The sequence below is a fragment of the Eurosta solidaginis genome, chromosome 1 (genome assembly GCF_040869045.1).
Source record: "Eurosta solidaginis isolate ZX-2024a chromosome 1, ASM4086904v1, whole genome shotgun sequence".
NCBI classification, from domain to species: Eukaryota; Metazoa; Arthropoda; class Insecta; order Diptera; family Tephritidae; genus Eurosta; species Eurosta solidaginis.
The window spans coordinates 259,630,165-259,650,001 of NC_090319.1; the positions used below are offsets into that span (position 1 = coordinate 259,630,165).

Sequence of the window (19,837 nt, forward strand, 5' to 3'; positions counted from 1 at the left end):
GGCCAAAGTACACTTAGATTCCAATCATCGGGCGTGCACTCTTCCGCCCATATTTTGCGAAGAAGCTGATGCATGCGCCTTACCAACTCCTCGCCACCGTATTTGAATAGCTCCGCAGGCAATCCATCAGCGCCCGCGTCCTTGTTGTTTTTCAATCTGGCTATTGCTATTCTGACTTCGTCATAATCAGATTGGGGGACATTTATTACATCATCATCGATTGCGGGATCGGGTTCGTCATCCCTGTGCGGTAAATCGCTGTCTCCATTTAGGAGGGCAGAGAAGTGTTCCCTCCATATTCTAAGTAATTTTTGGACATGAGATACAAGGCCACCATTTTCGTTCTTACAGGAGTTTGCCCCGGTCTTAAAACCTTCCGTCTGTCTGTCGCCGAATTTTTTGGTAAAATTTTTGGGGGTTATTCCTGGTGGCTAGCAGCTCAAGCTCCTCGCACTCACGTCTTTCTGCCTCTGCTTTTTTCTTCCTTAAAAGGTGTATCGCTTCCCTTTTTAACTCGCGATGGCGTTCACACACTTTAGGCAGCGTCTTTTCTTTCAGTTGCAACGCGGTATTCTGCATCGTACGAGTTGTTTTCCGTGGCCGCCGGTAACCAATTTTTTCCTCGGCGGCAGTACGAAGTGCTTTGGTTTGTTAGTCTAAACTAGTGGATAAATGCATTAGAGCCCTAAATGATGTGGGAGCCAAAACAAGGTTTTGTTAGAATGGGTTCCCGGCATCAGGGGCATGAAGATAATGAAGGGGGAGAGTCCTAGCCAGGCAGGTTGCTTTAGCAGCATTCTATAAGCCTCCACATACAGTAATAATTTGAAAGGTCAATCACAATAGATCTAAATAAAGGTCGCAGGGCTTCGAAGCTTAGTAAGAATAACTGTTATTTTCCGAGCGAAATAAAATACTTAAAAAACTAACTGTAATGAAATAACTTTTGTTTCCGAACGAACTACGAATCTAAAAACAACATGGTGTTCGTGAGAGATAAAAACTTAAAAAAAAAAATAACTATCAAATATTATTTTAGTATAAGAAAACTCATAACTGTTACGCTCCCTATTCAAAGCAAAGATAAACAATAGAAAGGGTAACCGGTCTTAAGCGCATTTCAGGCTTTTTGACCGTCAGGAAGATACATAATTTGTGTGTGAAAAACGAATAGCAAAGTAGCGCACAGAGCACAGGTAGTTAGATAGATACATACGTACTCACATACTTATATACAGGTAGGATGAGAAGTAGTTTGTTGCCAATATATTGAGTTTTATGGAATTTCGAGAAATAAAAACAAAAAAATTTAATACCTTAAATAATGCGTCGTCAGGTCTGCTTCGTACAGTGAAAGGTATGGAATTTCGAATATAAATACATACATATGTATGTAAGTGTAATCAATAAACTAAAACAATGCGCCGAGAACAACAATATGTCTGTCTACAAAATTTAAGAAAGCCGATATAAACAAATAATAAATAACCAGAGCCAACTGTGATTGGGGGGAAAAACAGCACAACGACAAAAAAATGCAGTAACAATAGAAATGAGAGAGTAAATGTTTATGAGTGTTGTCAGTGGAAACAAAAAAATTTACCAAAATAGAAATTTGAAATATCTAATTGATTAACTCTCTGTGACTGACGTGAATTAAGTTTCCCTATTCCACTGACGTGCTAGTCCACCAGACACCATTGCGATAGCTTATATTTTCTCATCTGATTTTGCAAACGTATTGAAAGCATTCCTGTTTTAAGTTCCAACGTCAAGGTTTTTATTCATTGTATTTTTTTTTTATAATTCAAAAAGTCAATTCATTTTAAACTGTATTTATTTACATGGCTCAAATTGACCCTGAAATATTTATATCTATAAAAGACAACAAAAATATATTCCATATTATATTTTTTTCAACAAAAGCTTTTACTTACTTTAGTGTACATTAAAGTTCACCAATCTTTCAAAAAAGAGAAAAATTCAGCGGTTAAATAAAAAGATATTTTATGTCAAACATGCCGATATGCCTTTTATAGTTAGGCTTTCCAAAGCTTATACGCGGCTTTTAAAAGTCCCGGATGAAGTTCTCTTAGAACAGTGAGGCGATCAATAATGGCTGAGTAATCCATCAGAACAAAATAAACTAGAAATATAAGATATCGAAACAACTTCACTGATGCGGACACCAAAAAATTATGGCTTAAATGAGATGGTTGTCTCCCAGACACCTACCTTAAAACTGACGTGGTTCAATCGTAGACACTTTTCCGCTCAAAACAACGCATGTGCTCCCTTCAACACACTAACTTACGCATGATTATGCAATATCAAGGTAAAGAAGTGTGTAAAATAACGGCGCAAAATCAATTTTTTTGTTTATTGGTGTCTGTCAGACTACCACGTCAGTCGCAGAGGGTTAAAACGAGCAATTCTAGTATATTGGTTTATTCACTGCTATCCCAAAAACGGCTCAACCGATTTTAATAAAATGTTTGCGCTGGGAGCACGTAATTGCAGTGACAATATTTATCAAATTTTGTTCTGTAAATTCTTCTTTCTTTCGATAATTTAAGAAAAGCTTACATTAATTTTGTAACTGAAAATATGCAAACCCATCCCAATACTTTTTTTGTTTTTTTTAATTCAAAAATTCGAGAAAATATGTGCTTTTAATTTAGAGTTTTCAGAATTTTTGGTTTTTGTGGAAAACTTAAATTATTAAATAATTAAAAAATAAAAATATTGCAAGCAATAAGGGACACTTCTCGCTTAATAGTGCAAATAAAAAAGGTTTTTGTTCTATCTAGAGATTCTTCTAACGTGTCTTAAAGGCGTATAAGCTCTGCCAAATTACGCAAAAAATGTATTTAGTGAAAAATAATTTTTATTAAAAAAAAGTGTTCTGTTAAGTACTTCAATAGTTCTAGAATTTCTGAAGAGGACAAGAAAAGTTCTGCGAAAATACACGAAGTTTTTTATATATTTTCAAAAGTTATGTGTGGTTTGTGTAAAGATACTTTTTAAGTTTCCCAAAGCGGAAAATAGTTCTGTCCGCCAAATTTCGCTGAAATTTATATTACAAAAAGTAAGAAAATTTAAACTTAAAAAAATTACACTCAGAAGTGTTTCAATGTTTCTATTGTTCCTGAAAAGGACAAAAAGGGTTTTGCAAAATTACTGTGAGTTTTTCATATGTAAAAAGGACCAACTGTAATTTGTGCTTAATCCACAACTCTTTATAAAAATTCCGCTAATGTGGCAGCACTCGCCCAAGTACTACAAAGAGCACAACGAGTAAACTGATCATGCTATCAACGACACAGTGAAATTGAGCTGCCGCACGATCGGCCTACAAACAAACCAAAAGTGAATCGTGTTGACGATGCAAATACATAATTATATTTCTTTAGATTTTTATAAAGACACGATTTGAGCCAAGTTCGAAAACAGTTTCGTTTGAAGCGTCAACGCGTTGAGATGACAACTAAATATCGATATGTTAAAAAACGGTGCAAAATAAATTTAAAAAAAGTAACAAACTGTAATGTGTCAAGTGAATGTAAAATAGTCGTCAACGAAAACAAACTAAAAAAACAATAATAACATAATTTTTGTGTAGAAATTAAGGTTTGGCTGCATATAAGGCAAGCATTCGAGCTATTATTGAAGCCTGGGTGTCTTAAGTGTGCAAATAGCCTTTGAATAGCACGGAAATTTATATAAATAGTAAAAATATTTAAGATATTTATTGTGGTGGCAGAAATACATACGAATGCAAATAAATAAAAATCGCATGCTTTAATTAAATTGAATTGTGGATCCATCCATTCGAGCATAAACAAGTAAGCGTTCTGAAATGTTTATTTTTTATATTCGTTTGTTTCTATGTGCTTTTTGTGGAATTGCAAATTTTGTGTATTGTATTTAAAGTTTTTATAATATAAATTTATACAAAAATGCACAAATTTGAATTGCTGTTGTTGAGGTTCAACAGAGTGAAACAGTTGTGAATATAAAAATAGCAAAAATTTTAACAAATTATATTTTCAATTTCAAAGATTGAAAAACTCGATAAGTGCTTAAAAATTTACAAAAACTTTGAAATTGTTTGGTAATTGTGCAGTTTATGGTACCCACCGAAATTTGGGCCTTTTTTTTCGAGTGAGGTATCAAAAGACGCGTATTCACGTCTAGATCAAGAATCCGAAAGCGGAAGTTAACTTTTTTTACCCGTAGTTATCCGCGAAAAACAGGTTTATGTGATAAATATTGTTCCCGCACGTTTACAATCTTTTAAGCGCACACATCACTTTTTATATTTAGTATATCAACATAATCTAATTTGCACGAATTAAAGAAAAAATCATGTTAAATTTCACTAATTTACTTATAAAATATCAACACAAACATTGCAAAAAATGTCTGTCCAAATGAAAACACATGAAAGTGAACAATGTTGCCAGCTCAGCAACGATGGAAATTACCTTTGTTGTTCTCTGTTAGGATTAACACAAGGCGGTGGCGGCTCAACATAAATTTAAATGGCTTAAGTGCAGAATACATACATTTAAAAAATAATAAAAAATCGGACTTTATAGAAATTTTTATGCTGATTCCAACGGTATATTTCTTTTTTGGTGCAAATGAAGGGTTGGGGATAATTCCATGTCAAAAGGCAAAATTATGAATTTTTCAAATCAAAATATCTCCGAAACTAGTCGATGGATTTAAAAATTTAAAAATCGGAAAATAACTTACAAAAATACCTTTCATCTGATGTATATATATTTTTAACTTTTCTAGTCTTTATTTACCAAAAATGTCCACCAAAAGAGCTTTTTCAAATTTTTGGTAAATAAAGACTAGAAAAGTTAAAGATATATACATCAGATGAAAGGTATTTTTATTGGTTATTTTTCGATTTTTTAATTTTTGAAATCCATCCACTAGTTTCGGAGATATTTTGATTTGCAAAATTCATAATTTCGCTTTTTGACATGGAATTACCCCAAACCCGTCATTTGCACCAAAAAATAAATATACCGTTGGAATCAGCACAAAAATCTCTATAAATTCCGATTTTTTTTTTTTTTTTTTTTTTTTGTTTTTTTTTGAAAAATGTATGTATTCTGCACTTAAGCCATTTATATTTATGTTGATCCGCAACCGCCTTGGGTTAATCCTAACAGAACAACAAAGGTAATTTCCATCCTTGCTGAGCTGGCAACACTGTTCACTTTCATCTGTTTTCATTTGGACAGACATTTTTTGCAATGTTTGTGTTGATATTTTATAAGTAAATTAGTGAAATTTAACATGATTTTTTCGTTAATTCGTGCAAATTAGATTATGTTGATATACTAAATATAAAAAGTGAAGTGATGTGTGCGCTTAAAAGATTGTAAACGTGCGGGAACAATATGTATCATACAAACCTGTTTTTCGCGGATATCTTTTAAACGGGTAAAACAAGTTAACTTTGGATTTCGGATTCTTGATCTAGACGTGAATACGGCTTTGATACCTCATTTGAAAAAAAGGCTCAAATTTCGGTGGGTACCATAAACTGCACTACTACCAATTTCTTTAATCAATTTTAGTCCCACAAATTTGAACTAAAAATTCACATTGATTTTTGAAACATTTTTTACGAAATGTTTTTATACTCAGTTGAGCAGAGCTCACAGAGTATATTAAGTTTGATTGGATAACGGTTGGTTGTACATATATAAAGGAATCGAGATAGATATAGACTTCCATATATCAAAATAATCAGGATCGAAAAAAAATTTGATTGAGCCATGTCCGTCCGTCCGTCCGTCCGTTAACACGATAACTTGAGTAAATTTTGAGGTATCTTGATGAAATTTGGTATGTAGGTTCCTGAGCACTCATCTCAGATCGCTATTTAAAATGAACGATATCGGACTATAACCACGCCCACTTTTTCGATATCGAAAATTTCGAAAAACCGAAAAAGTGCGATAATTCATTACAAAAGACAGCTAAAGCGACGAAACTTGGTAGATGAGTTGAACTTATGACGCGGAATAGAAAATTAGTAAAATTTTGGACAATGGGCGTGGCACCGCCCACTTTTAAAGGAAGGTAATTTAAAACTTTTGCAAGCTGTAATTTGGCAGTCGTTGAAGATATCATGACAAAATTTGGCAGGAACGTTACTCCTATTACTATATGTCCGCTTAATAAAAATTAGCAAAATCGGAGAAGGATCACGCCGACTTAAAAAAAAAAAAAATTTTTAAAGTAAAATTTTAACAAAAAATTTAATATCTTTACAGTATATAAGTAAATTATGTCAACATTCAACTCCAGCAATAATATGGTGCAACAAAATACAAAAATAAAAGAAAATTTCAAAATGGGCGTGGCTCCGCCCTTTTTCATTTAATTTGTCTAGGATACTTTTAACGCCATAAGTCGAACAAAAATTAACCAATCCTTTTGAAATTTGGTAGGGGCATAGATTTTATGACATTAACTGTTTTCTGTGAAAATGGGCGAAATCGGTTGATGCCACGCCCAGTTTTTATACACAGTCGTCCGTCTGTCCTTCCGCATGGCCGTTAACACGATATCTTGAGCAAAAATCGACATATCTTTAATGAACTTAGTTAACATGCTTACTTGAACTCACTTTATCTTGGTATGAAAATTACGAAAAATGAAAAAATGCCATAATTTTATACCAAATACGAAAAAAGGGATGAAACATGGTAAGGTAATTGGATTGTTTTATTGACGCGAAATATAACCTTAGAAAAAACTTTATAAAATGGTTGTGACACCTACCATATTAAGTAGAAGAAAATGAAAAGTTCTGCAGGGCGAAATAAAAAACCCTTAAAATCTTGGCAGGTATTACATATATAAATAAATTAGCGGTATCCAACAGATGATGTTCTGGGTCACGCTGGTCCACATTTTGGTCGATATCTGGAAAACGCCTTCTGACCACTCCCTTTTAAAACTCTCATTAATACCTTTAATTTGATACCCATATCGTACAAACTCATTCTAGAGTCACCCCTGGTCCACCTTTATGGCGATATCTCGAAAGTCCACCTATAGAACTAAGCCCCACTCCCTTTTAAAATGCTCATTAACCCCTTTCATTTGATACCCATATCGTGCAAACAAATTCTAGGGTCACCCCTGCTCCACCTTTATGGCGATATCTCGAAACGGCGTCCACCTATGGAACTAAGGATTACTCCCTTTTAAAATACTCATTAACACCTTTCTTTTGATACCCATATTGTACAAACAAATTCTAGGGTCACCCCTGGTCCACCTTTATGGCGATATCTCGAAACGGCGTCCACCTATGGAACTAAGGATTACTCCCTTTTAAAATACTCATTAACACCTTTCTTTTGATACCCATATTGTACAAACAAATTCTAGGGTCACCCCTGGTCCACCTTTATGGCGATATCTCGATAATGTGACCACCTATATAACAACCACCGCTCCCTTTTAAAACCCTCATTAATACCTTTAATTTGATACCCATATCGTACAAACATATTTTAGAGTCACCCCTGGTCCACCTTTATGGCGATATTTCGAAACGGCGTCCACCTATAGAACTAAGGCCCACTCCCTTTTAAAATACGCATTAACAACTTTCGTTTGATGCCCATATTGTACAAACAAATTCTAGGGTCACCCCTGGTCCACCTTTATGGCGATATCTCGAAACGGCGTCCACCTATGGAACTAAGGATTACTCCCTTTTAAAATACTCATTAACACCTTTCTTTTGATACCCGTATTGTACAAACATATTCTAGGGTCACCCCTGGTCCACCTTTATGGCGCTATCTCGAAACGGCGTCCACCTATGGAACTAAGGATTACTCCCTTTTAAAATACTCATTAGCACCTTTCATTTGATACCCATATCGTACAAACGCATTCTAGAGTCACCCCTGGTCCACCTTTATGGCGATATCTCGAAAAGGCGACCACCTATACAACAACCACCACTCCCTTTTAAAACCCTCATTAATACCTTTAATTTGATACCCATATCGTACAAACACATTCTAGAGTCACCCCTGGTCCACCTTTTTGGCGATATTTCGAAACGGCATCCACCTATAGAACTAAGGCCAACTCCCTTTTAAAATACTTATTAACACCATTCGTTTGATGCCCATATTGTACAAACAAATTCTAGGGTCACCCCTGGTCCACCTTTGTGGCGATATCTTGAAACGGCGTCCACCTATGGAACTAGGGATTACTCCCTTTTAAAATACTCATTAACACCTTTCATTTGATACCCATATCGTACAAACGCATTCTAGAGTCAACCCTGATCCACCTTTATGGCTATATCCCTAAATGGCGCCCACCTATAGAACTATGGCCCACTCCCTCATAAAATACTCTTTAATGCCTTTCGTTTGATACACATTCCAGGGTTTCCCTCGGTTCATTTTCCTACATGGTTATTTTCCCTTATGTTGTCACCATAGCTCTCAACTGAGTATGTAATGTTCGGTTACACCCGAACTTAACCTTCCTTACTTGTTTATATTTTCTTTCATAGAAAGCGGGAGTAATTTTTTGGTTTGATAAAGGAAAATCTAAAACATTCATCGAAAAAAAAAAATGTTGAAAACTTATGCCAACTTTGCGATACTTCATAGTTTTACTTTATTAAACTAAAATGTTCTCATTTATTTAATAATACGGAAAAAATTAAACAGGACGCACAAGGCGACAGCTGTTTCGATTATACCTTGTAAGTCTCTTCAAAGCATTTTCTACCGGCACAGGCGTTCGAAGTCGCTCTCCTGCGATGGTTGAACTGTTGACAAACACATTCAGCCAAAGCCATGCCATTTTTGTTTTGCAACTTGCCTCGATTAATTCTGTGGTCAATCATACTTTGTATGATAGCTTGTGACAAAGCTATGCTTTGTTGTTTGCGGTTTGTTTGTTCTAGGAAATGTTCAATTTTTTCCGAAATTATTAAATAGATTAAAAGTTAAAAAATTGCCTAAGAAATGTGTTCTCCTACATTAAAAACAATGAGTGAAGTCCCCGCTTAGTAATTTTGTTTTCTGCAACAAGCTGCTTACTTTAAAACTTTCAGAAATTTCTAAATACAAATTTTGAAATAAAAATAAATAAATAAAAATTTTGAAATTTTTATAAAGCTTTTTAAAACTTCCTAATTTTCGAATATTTTTTGTTATACAGTTCATAAGTTTTTATTTTTCCAGAATTAACGAAAACAAATTTTAAAAGATATAAAATTTTTAGGAACTTGTGCTGCTATTTTCGTGCTCACATCTGTATATTTTTTATACATGCATAATGAGATGAAAAAGATATTTAAAACAAAATGCGTTATTAAAAAAAACCGCTAGGCAAGGTAATAAAGTGGACTTAAAAAAATAAATATATAAAGCAATCATTGATGCTGCCTATAAATGTTTTATTTGACGAAATGGAATGGAAAAAAGGTTACCACAAATGTATCCAAAGGTTGTTAAGCCAGCTCATTCTTTATTTTGAAGACATTTCAACAACTTGTAGTCTAAAAACGCAACAAAGTCTAATATGATGCGAATCGAAAATTACTGTCTATCATAGAAGAGAATCCCAAAGGGATTAAGAGTCACGTCACCTTGTTGGGAGAGTCTCTGCTTTGCAAGAGCGATACATTCGCGGAGAATGTTAACCGGCGTTTCATCCTCTAGCTCCCAAAAACAACAGATGTGTGTATCGAAAAGATTTAACTTACATAGGTGATATCGTAGGTCCCGTATGGTAGCCAGTGAGAGTTTGTAGGTGCTCTCTGCTAAGATTAATGAGTTTGGTTGAAAAAGCTTCTATTCGCAGCAAGTCTAATATTAAAATTTCACTACCAGCTTCATTGTGTTTATTTGTTTTATTATAGCTATTAGTTTTCGCTGCATTACAATTTCTGATATCCAAGAAGCTACAAAAAATAAGCCATATTTCTAAATTATTCAACTTTTTTTATAGAAAACTCAAACTTGGATTCGGCCCCATCAAAGATCTAAATAATTTTTTTCAAATCTTCACAGAAGCAAAATGTGTGTATTAACATTGAGGTCTAAATACATAAATTTTACTTATAACTTAAATATTTCAAAAACTAAAACAAAAAATCGATTTTTTTAACACAAATAATCAAAAATCCAAAAGGACACTATAAAAGACTCTAATTCTTTGCAGTATTCAAAAAATATGTAACGGCAGCACTAGCTATACTAGCATAGCTTTAGTTGCAAGAGGGTATACACAACAATGCATCTAACAGGGCAACTAAATGCTAACTAACAGCCAGGTACCTATCGATGCACTGTTATTTACGCATTAGACAGACAAGAGCATGTTAGCGTTACCCTGCAAAAAATGCGATTATTCTAGGTTGAATCCCGGTTGAGTCACAAAGGAGTATGCGACAAGGCCAGTTGAACTGTTCCCTTTTGTTTGAGCATGTCCTATGAAGAGACTAATTGTACCCATTTATACCCGAAAGGGATCGATAGGACCAATCCCCTTTGTACCCATATGGGAACATATGAAGACCAGTCCCTTTTCAGTTCATTAAGGATTCACATAGGGCGAAGTCGCATATTTCATGGCATAAACACAATCGAAGGGTTTGCCAAGCCACCAAATCTAGTATATGAAAGTTGTTTGCTCGCTTTTCAAAAAAAAAAATTTAAATATCTGAAAATTTAACCCTAACGCCGGTGTAGTCGTTAAGTCCTAGTAATTTAGGTTCGGTATAGGGCTCTGCATTTTTCTTAAATAATTCGATTAAATCACCTTTAATCTTCTTTATTTCACTCATTTCGTTGCCGTTTTTTTAATATTTCTTAAAATGAGCTACATAGATTTCAAATTGACTAATCCCAACTGCACCCGAAAGGGACTAAAGGGTATCAATTATGCCCAAATGTAGACAAAAGAGATCAATCGGAAGCCAATCTCTTTAGGGATTAAACGCACGATTCTTTGCAGGGTAACTACTGAGCGTTTATGTAGTGGTGTATTCGAAGAAAGGTTCGTGTATATATGTATGTAAGGCTTTAGAAACGGATATTGCCAACTGTTTCGCTCACACAGGCTACACGACCAGAAGAGTGGGAAAAGAAAAATGCTGGTGGCCCAGTTATGTCAAAGAAGCTCGTCTGCGACTCAGCAGCACTCATATCATTTGGTAAAGTTAGCCAAATCGCGGATTTGATTGAGTGTAAAGTGTATGTGTAAAAGTTATGAATGAAAAAAAGTTGAAACCGTTATATAAATTTACAGTTAAGTAAATCAACTGACACGAGTGAAACCTGCAAATACGTTGTTTGAAACGGGATCAATGACACCGGTGCAGACCAACAAGGCCTTTGGCTCCGGGAATGCACCAGTAAGTTAAGCTACCGTAGAGTTGTGCCTGAGCGTTACGCCATATTCTTACGTGTGCATGAGCTAAAGTGACCGAAACAAGAGCTTATTTAAATGTTTCCTTTTTATTGTTTCCATAGGGTACATCGCGATTTACTTAGCTTCCATTTTTCTAGGATATAATCATCATCAGCCACACTATCCACACACGCACAAGCATTCATTGGCAACACAACCTCCAAAATTCATCTAAAGTTTCACACACATCCACAAGAGAAAACCTCATTAATCTATACATCCACGCTGACGCCGCTATTAACAACAATTTCAATAAATATTGGTAACATTTGTCCGTCTTCTCGCAGCCACCGCACCACACACACACCCCTTTATAAATTTTCACTAGTACATTTCAACCAATCCCAGCGGACCAAATGCTCACAAATGATACCCCATTTGAGCGTTTTACGATATTTAACCGGATAAAACTCTCGCAAACGCATCTGAAAACGATAGCAATATGATTCATATGTCGTTCAGTTTGTAGCAGTGAAAGTATTGTTTACGATAGTCGCAACGAATAAAGCTAGCGAATATTAAGCAATATTTGTTATAGCCTTTTTTTGATACTTCTGCGTAGTGGGATAAAATATTTCATTTGATACATTTTCAACTCAAAATAGATACTGAAAAATTTGTTCCCCTAGTCGGAAACAATATTAAATAAGTATCAAATGGATATTGCAAAATGATCACAAGAAATAGGATGTGCGATTTTTTTTGTTTTTTCCGTTTCCCGTTGTGTTCCCCTATATTAAAACAATGAGGCACACTCAAAAAAATTGAGACTTCATAATATTCATGGTGTTTCATTTTAGCTTTTTATTAATTTTCTTTTTTATAAAAAACAGTTCGTAGTTCATATAACAAAATAAATATGTGTACATTAAACACAATTTATGTATTTTATTTAACTTTTTATTGCTTAAGAAAAATAATTAATTAAAAAAAACAAAAAATAAATGTAAGGCGCGATAACCTCCGAAGAGATCTAAGGCCGAGCTTCTCTTCCAATTTGCGTCATGCTCCTCTTGATTTTCCCTACAAATTGGCCGGACGGGACCTACATGTTTTATGCCGACTCCGAACGGCATCTGCAAGGCAGATGAGTTTTCACTGAGAGCTTTTCATGGCAGAAATACACTCGGAGCGCTTGACACTGCCGAGGGGCGACCCCGCTTAGAAAAATTTTCTTCTAATTGAAAACCCTTATTTCTAAAATTTTGATGTTGCTTTGCCCGGGGTTTGAACCCAGGGCATACGGTGTGGTAGGCGGAGCACGCTACTATCACACCACGGAGGGCGCCAAATGAAATGAAAGTAATTCAATTAAAAAGGAAATTTAGTAAAATATTAATATTATTTCACTGTATAAAATTACTGCGTGCTAACTTTTTTGACTCCGATTTGGCTGTTCTAATTGCGTGTTCTGCAGCGTACTGGAAATATGTTTGCGTAACTCTATCAAAATCAGTATCTTCTAGCGCGAACTTCTGCTTGAATGCCATAATTTAATAAAGTAAAATAAATAATTAATTAAACTATTTGGTTTATGTAAAATATAGATTGAAATAGAGAGAGTAGGCTAAATGTTTAGAACTCTTTCGAATATAAATAACAGTGAAATTAATAATATAAAAACTAATAAAATAAATTAATATTGACACTTTCTGTATTGGAAGTTGTAAAAATACTTACGGCGTATGGCTAATGTTGTGAGAAATGCTCTTGCACATTTTTTTGTGTCGGTTCCACGCCAGGAACACGTTTTTGCTAGTTCATCCGTCATTGTTTGACGCCAGCAGCCCCTTATAAATTTATGAAAAATACATTATCATATCAATTGAAAAATTTATTATAAATTCTATACCAAATCTTTAAAGATTTTTTTCATTTTTAAGACTTTCTGGGAATGCTGTGAAGTCTTCATAACTACTTAGAGGTGATATTGGCAGTATTGGCCTATGTGCCTCTCCACAAATTCGAGCCTTTATTATTGCAATTTCATTTCTTAAAGAAATTAATTCCGCACCCTGTCGATCAATTTTATTCGCTGTTGCCTGTTGAAATCGATTTCACTAGAATCACTTGGACTATCATTATTTATAGATACAGCTTCAGTGACAGGTGAATTTAATTCGATTTCACTCTCAATATTTCTATTATCTAAGATAATTTCCCCTGCAATCCGTCTAACATGCCTCGCATCGCATCGCAAATATATTATCTTCCCTTTCTTTTAGGAGGCATTATTAAATAAAATAGAAATTAATCAAATTACGTTTATACTTACTTTCCATTATATTTATTTGCGTATAATAAATATTAAACAATTTTTCAAACACAGCACTCAACTATTCACTTTCGCGGATATCATACAACTAAACAATTATTGTATTTCTTATTTGCGCTGCGCATCGATAGAAGATATAACTCTAAATACGAAATTTTGAACCGTTATTTTGTCTGCATTTTGGCTTTTGTCACAAAACACATGTCGCAAAGCTTATAAGAAAGTATTTTGCGTCACAAAAATTAGCATCGTTCTTTGCTTGCTTGCGAGTATTCCTGCCAACATTACGCGAGAGGTATGCGGTAAATAAATTTTCTATCGCTCTTTGTTCGCGTACGAGCTTGTTTACAGTTTTTTTGCGATAAAAATAAAGTTTCGATCTTCTTTTGTTCACATATGAGCTCACCTCTGAGCATTTTCCGAGTCTCGCAAATTAATCGAACTTGGTCCGCTGAGATGCTTCTATTCACGCATACATCATCATCCATTTGAAATCGTATCAGTATTATACAGTACATACTCGTACACACACACAAATGTATATATCAACATACAACTGAACACGAACAGCAACATCCATCTATAATATATCCAAGCAATCGTCAAAATCTACAAGTGATTCAATCAGCAAAAACAGGATTCATCACCCCTATCATATCAATCACAACAGCATCCATATAAGGTCTTACACAAAAGCTTTAACATTTAGCGGAATTTTATGAAAAATGTTTAGCAGTTAGAGTTAGCAAATAGTAATTTACCTATTACAATGCCACAGCTACTGAAGGGTTCTCAACAAACAATTTAACACTATGCGTCAAAACATTGGTGAAAGAAACAGTAAAGCTGTAATTACCCACCAACGTACGTACAAAAAACGTGTAAGCTGACACGACCTATCTTATGAATGTGCAATGTAAACGAAAACTTTCCGACGTGCAGCGCACGTACGTACGTAGCCCGGAACGAACGTAGAAATCAAAACAATCAGCCTTATTGTAAACTTCGCGTGAATGCAATTCCCAATTGAAAAATTCCCACATTTGTTCTGTTCTCATTGTGAACTTCACATGTGAAAAATTTCCCATTTTCGAAAAATTACCCTAACCGTCAACAAATTTTTTTCCACGTGAATGTATAGAATTTGTTCGCAAAACTGAAAGTGGGGAACAACACTCGATAAAATGTAAGGATTGTTTATTGCTTATTAAACTTAGTTAAGAATTATTTTATATCACATTATGTCTATAAACAAAACTCAGTTGACTTTCTTGGTAAGCACTATGCCCGAAAATCCTGAAATATGAAAGGGCTTCCAAAAAAAAATAAAGATAAAGTGCTGGCTTTTTGGAAGAAATTGCACAATTCCCTCAGTAGCATGGGCCCACCATCAAAATCAATCTCCGAATGGAAAAAGGTGACTATCAATGCAATGTGGCTATGGAATGTGCCATAATTTATATAGCCATTGCTTACAGGTTTGGATTGATCAAAAACGATACGTACGAAACAAGGCTGTCGAAAATACAAAAAATAGGAAAAAGACCGATGGAGGACCTTGAAAGCAACATGTTTTTTCTGTATTAGAACATTCAATTTTGGATATACTTGCGTCAGTAGCAGCTGCGGAAGGTGTCGAAGATGGCAAGCCTTTTGGTTTGAATGCAACGAAATCAACTGGTAAGCAACGAGAAAATAACAGTAGTGATGAAGACAACAGCTCTAGTGAGGACTCTGAAGTGGAATTTAGTTGCATGGACAATAGCTTGGACGAAAATAGCACCGAAAGTGCCGGTGACACGCAAAGGGAAAGTGCTTTGCCTGCACAAAAAATCAGCCAGCAAACTCGCAAAAAAATTAACCCTTCGGAGCTATTTAACATTGAACTAGATGTTCAAAAAGAAATGAATGACAACGTCAGAAAGGGCTTGGAAATCCAGAGTCATCACTATACTGAAATAGAAGGCCACTTAAAGGAATTAAACCAAGGCCTCGAAAACTTTCAAAATATTCAAAACAGTTTACTAAAGGAAACAAAACGCCACAATTCGGAAATTGAACGGCTCAGAAAAATTGAAGTTGACCGTAAACTCATACTTATAAACAGGCAAATCGAGGTTCAAAATTTGAAAATACTAGCTGCAAAGAAAAGCTTAGGCATTAATTAGAATATTTCGAACGTTTTTGTAAAAAAAATTTATTTTATGTACTTTATTTTTTCAAATTGGTAAAGCAAGATTAGCAATAAAGCCGCTTTTGAGCTAATACAAACCAGACATTTCTTTGAAGAGTGTCATTCAATTATAAAAACATTTTGTCATAAATTTACATAAGGCAATTGCCTATATTTGCTCTAATACGCTTAGCCTCATTGAGGTATGATGAATGCGATTCAAATTCTTCAAACTGCACGTGTTCAGAAATTTCCGGCTGAGAAGCTCTATTAGAAATAAAAGGTGTGTCATCGCACCAATACTTTAAGCATATATTGTGCAACGCGTAACAGACATTAGTAATTTGAGCTGCTTTCTTAGGCGAATAGTGTAGCTCCCTGGCTCCTAGTACACACCTCCATCTATTTTTTAAGACGCCATTGGTCCTTTCCACAATGTTACGTCCACGTGCATGAACCTCATTAAATTTGCTTTCTGTGGAGCCCTCTTCCGCTGATCTGTGGGGTGTTAGCAACCAAGGCTCCAGTGGATATCCAGCGTCGCCTGTGAACAAAATTTGATTTTGGGATTTACAGATTTCATTAAAATTTTACCTAGCAGCCAAACATTTCTAGTGCCTAGCAAGTAATCCTGCTCCAATGAAACCCTCAATTCACTTGTATTCCAAATTAATGAATCATGGCAGACTCCAGCGTGTGTAGCATCGACGTATCTTATTGCCATTTTGTTATCACATACCTGCAGATAAAATTATTAACATGCGTAAAAGCATACACAAATTTTACCAATCTACCAGCAAAACATTCATACTATAGTAACCCTTTCTATTATAATATAAATGTTTATTATTCCTAGGGCCTATTATTCTAACGTGTGTGCCATCTATGCAGCCAATAATGCCTGGGATATTAAATTGTTGATGAAAATCCAAAGCAATTTCACGCATTTCGTCTTTAGTAGGCCATTTTATCCACTGATTACAAAGGCACTCCTCAAAAACATTCAATACTTCAGACAAGACGTGGCTAAAACTTGACTGCGATAAGCCAACATCCACTTGCCTCCCTACTCTTTTTTGGTATGCTCCTTCACCAAAAAATCTTAGAGCAGCTGAAAGCTTTACGACTGTGTCTATTGCAAAACGTTTACGTGCCACTGGCAGACCACTGTGCAATACATCCAACAAATATTTGAACGCCGGCTTATTTATTCTATACAATTGGTGAAAGCTATGTATAAATAGTTAAAACGCGATTATTTATTTGGTTTACGAGTATAATTATTTGCATGTTTATCTTGCATTGGGTAATTCAAGGGGATTACACTTGTCGCGTAATATCCTCCTGGACACTTGTTCAGCCAATTGCTGACTAGTATTAGTTTCTTCTTCAATTAAACAAAGGCGCAAGTAAGCACTAATCATTACAATTTTAATATTTAACGCAAAAATAAAAATCTTTGACTACACAACAGCAATTTTTTCTGCAAAAATTTGTAAACAAAACATGAGTGATGTTCACAATAGCATATTCGAAATTCGAATATAAGGATTGATTCACATGAAATTAACGATACGAATTTTTTGTTCATGGGAAATAAGAAATTCATGGGATTGATTTATTCACATCAAGTTTACAATAAGGCTGTATTTTTATTTTTTTCAAATAGGTACAAGCTTTTATAAGCGTTGACGCCTCTTGGCAATGGTGTAGTTAACACACCGAGTGTATTTTTGTCTGGAAAGCTTCTCAGCGAAAATTCAACTGCCTTGCAGATGCTGTCTGGAATCGGCGTAAAACATTTAGATAGCTTTCCGCCAATTTGCAGGAAAAATAAAATAAAACACAACTCACAACGCTCGAGCTACTAGGGGCTGCAGAGTTGCCAAAATTCTAGGCAGCTATTTTATACGGAGTTATTTTTTACGCTCTGGCACCTAATTGTGGGTTTTCCGATTGGTCGTGAAACAAATTCATTCTGGTATCACAAAACGGATTTTTACTAATTTTTAATTATTCTTGCTTTTTTACGTTATCACTATATATATTAAAAAAAAAATATTTTGTATTTGATCCTGAATTGAGTGGTACTAGTAAACTAAATAAACTAATTTTTCCTGTCTTTATCATGGATCGCACCCAGCGAATGATCACTGGGCACATATCCTTGCCAACCATAACTTGTTCGAAAGCTTGATGTGGCGTGCTATGAAAACCCCTAAGATGCCAATAAATGCACACAGGGCCATATTTTTAGACTCCAAAGTCTTTTAAATTTTTTTCCGCGAGGCTATGAATAGCTGTATCCGTGGATTTTGCTGACTAAAAGGCAAGTTGTTGGGTTGAACTCCCCAACCCAATTGTCAACCTCACCTATCCGTGGCGAATCCTCTTCCATTAACAGCCGAGGCTCTGGCGACCCCGAAGTCCTGACGGATCTAGGGGGTGGGAGAGCGGTTATGGCCTAGGAGGTTGCTTGTGGTCATACCAAATAGTTCCCGAGATAGTCGGGCTAGTACCTTTATGGTGCTTGTTACCGGAGCGTACCGGATCTGTATCCGGCAAAGGACCATCAACATCGATAACACTCCCCAAGACCTTCGAGGAGTGTCCTTATCGCTAGAACAACAACAGCAACAACAAAACAACTGTGGATGCAATAAGAAGAGCATCTAACTTTTTAACTACGCAACAAATATAAATGGAAAACACAGAGATGAAGTAAAACGAATTAACCCTTCTTTGTATGATGTTGGAAATTTGCATCATAACATTTAATGCAAAAAATTTACCTAAAACTTGTGCTCTGTAAACTCAAGCTAGTTGTATTTTCATTTGTATTCTCATTACAGTTAATTTCATTGGAAATGACTAACGAAATTGTTGTCACCGTGACTTGAAATGCAAAAATCATTAAAAATTAGTTCACTCTATGGCACAACTAGGAATTCCTTTTTTATATAATAATAATGGACTTAAGCGAATTAAATTTAAAAATTAAATGAATTAAACAAAAAGTTAAAGAGAAATCCTAGTACAGTCATAACAAACCTGAAAACATGTCATTTATCAAATACTATATTTCGTCATTGCAGCAAAATTCCCCAACGAAAGTGTACAAATAAAAGAATAAGAAATTTGGAGTGTCTTGAAAAAAAGAGAAAAAGCTTACCATAAATATTTATTTAAAGTAAAATATACAAAACATAAACATACATACTGATTATACTGAAACACGATCGCATAAAAAAGGAAGAAGTCAGTAGCATCAAAAAAATATGCAACAAAAGATACAACGCCTACACGCAGAGCAAATATATTGAGGCGAGGTTAGTGCGTGTGAATTTGTGCAAATTTTATATGCCAGAAAAACGACAACTTTTTACTTATAAAAGTCAACTACATACATACGTTTATTACAATACAAATATAAAAGCGAGAGTGTGACAGTTTGATAGTTGAAGTGACAGTGCTCCGCATAACAATGAAGGCAAATCCCGCATTGGATCATGTGTATGTCAACGACGGTTTTAAATGTTCTTCGATTAGCATAACAACAAATGGTACAGAATTGAATGGCTGTAGTGGTGGATCGCAGGGATCAATTGAATTTATATGTAAGTATATAAATATTTATATATGTATGTATGTATATGTATATACCCGTGAAATTTAGTGTATTCAAATAAAATGTTCAAATTATGAAAGCTGGCAACGCCCCGACTCCAAAAGTACCGACGTTCCACCTCCTATCCTGGAAGAAACCCTTGGCAAGTCGGCTCAAAGGAGACGGTATGCTTGGACTATGTTTTATTCCGAAGTCATACTATCTCGGGTTTTTCGCGGATTCCTTCTCTGTGAGTTAAATTATGCTCAGCAATAAAATTTTACGA

The 19,837-nt window shown here is 35.0% G+C and overlaps 1 protein-coding gene and 1 long non-coding RNA gene across 6 annotated transcripts in view; one reads left to right on the top strand and one right to left on the bottom strand.

Moving 5' to 3' along the window:
- Esp (Epidermal stripes and patches) overlaps nucleotides 1–19,837 on the top strand; it is a 199,011-nt gene that overhangs the window by 126,349 nt on the left and 52,825 nt on the right. For 2 of the 5 annotated variants that reach the window (XM_067760546.1, XM_067760544.1), the window contains exon 2: nucleotides 19,040–19,561. In XM_067760546.1, coding sequence (XP_067616647.1) covers nucleotides 19,429–19,561 — 133 coding nt within the window. In that variant the 5' untranslated portion in view covers nucleotides 19,040–19,428. Of the gene's footprint in view, nucleotides 1–3,437; nucleotides 3,846–19,039; nucleotides 19,562–19,837 lie in introns of those variants that run through there. The other 3 variants (XM_067760543.1, XM_067760548.1, XM_067760547.1) reach the window with 3 other exon arrangements.
- Nucleotides 12,356–14,218, bottom strand: LOC137237200 (uncharacterized). The gene is made up of 4 exons (XR_010948862.1): nucleotides 13,772–14,218; nucleotides 13,349–13,714; nucleotides 13,177–13,286; nucleotides 12,356–12,971 (listed from the first exon to the last, which is right to left on the bottom strand). It is a non-coding gene; the product is annotated as an uncharacterized lncRNA (long non-coding RNA).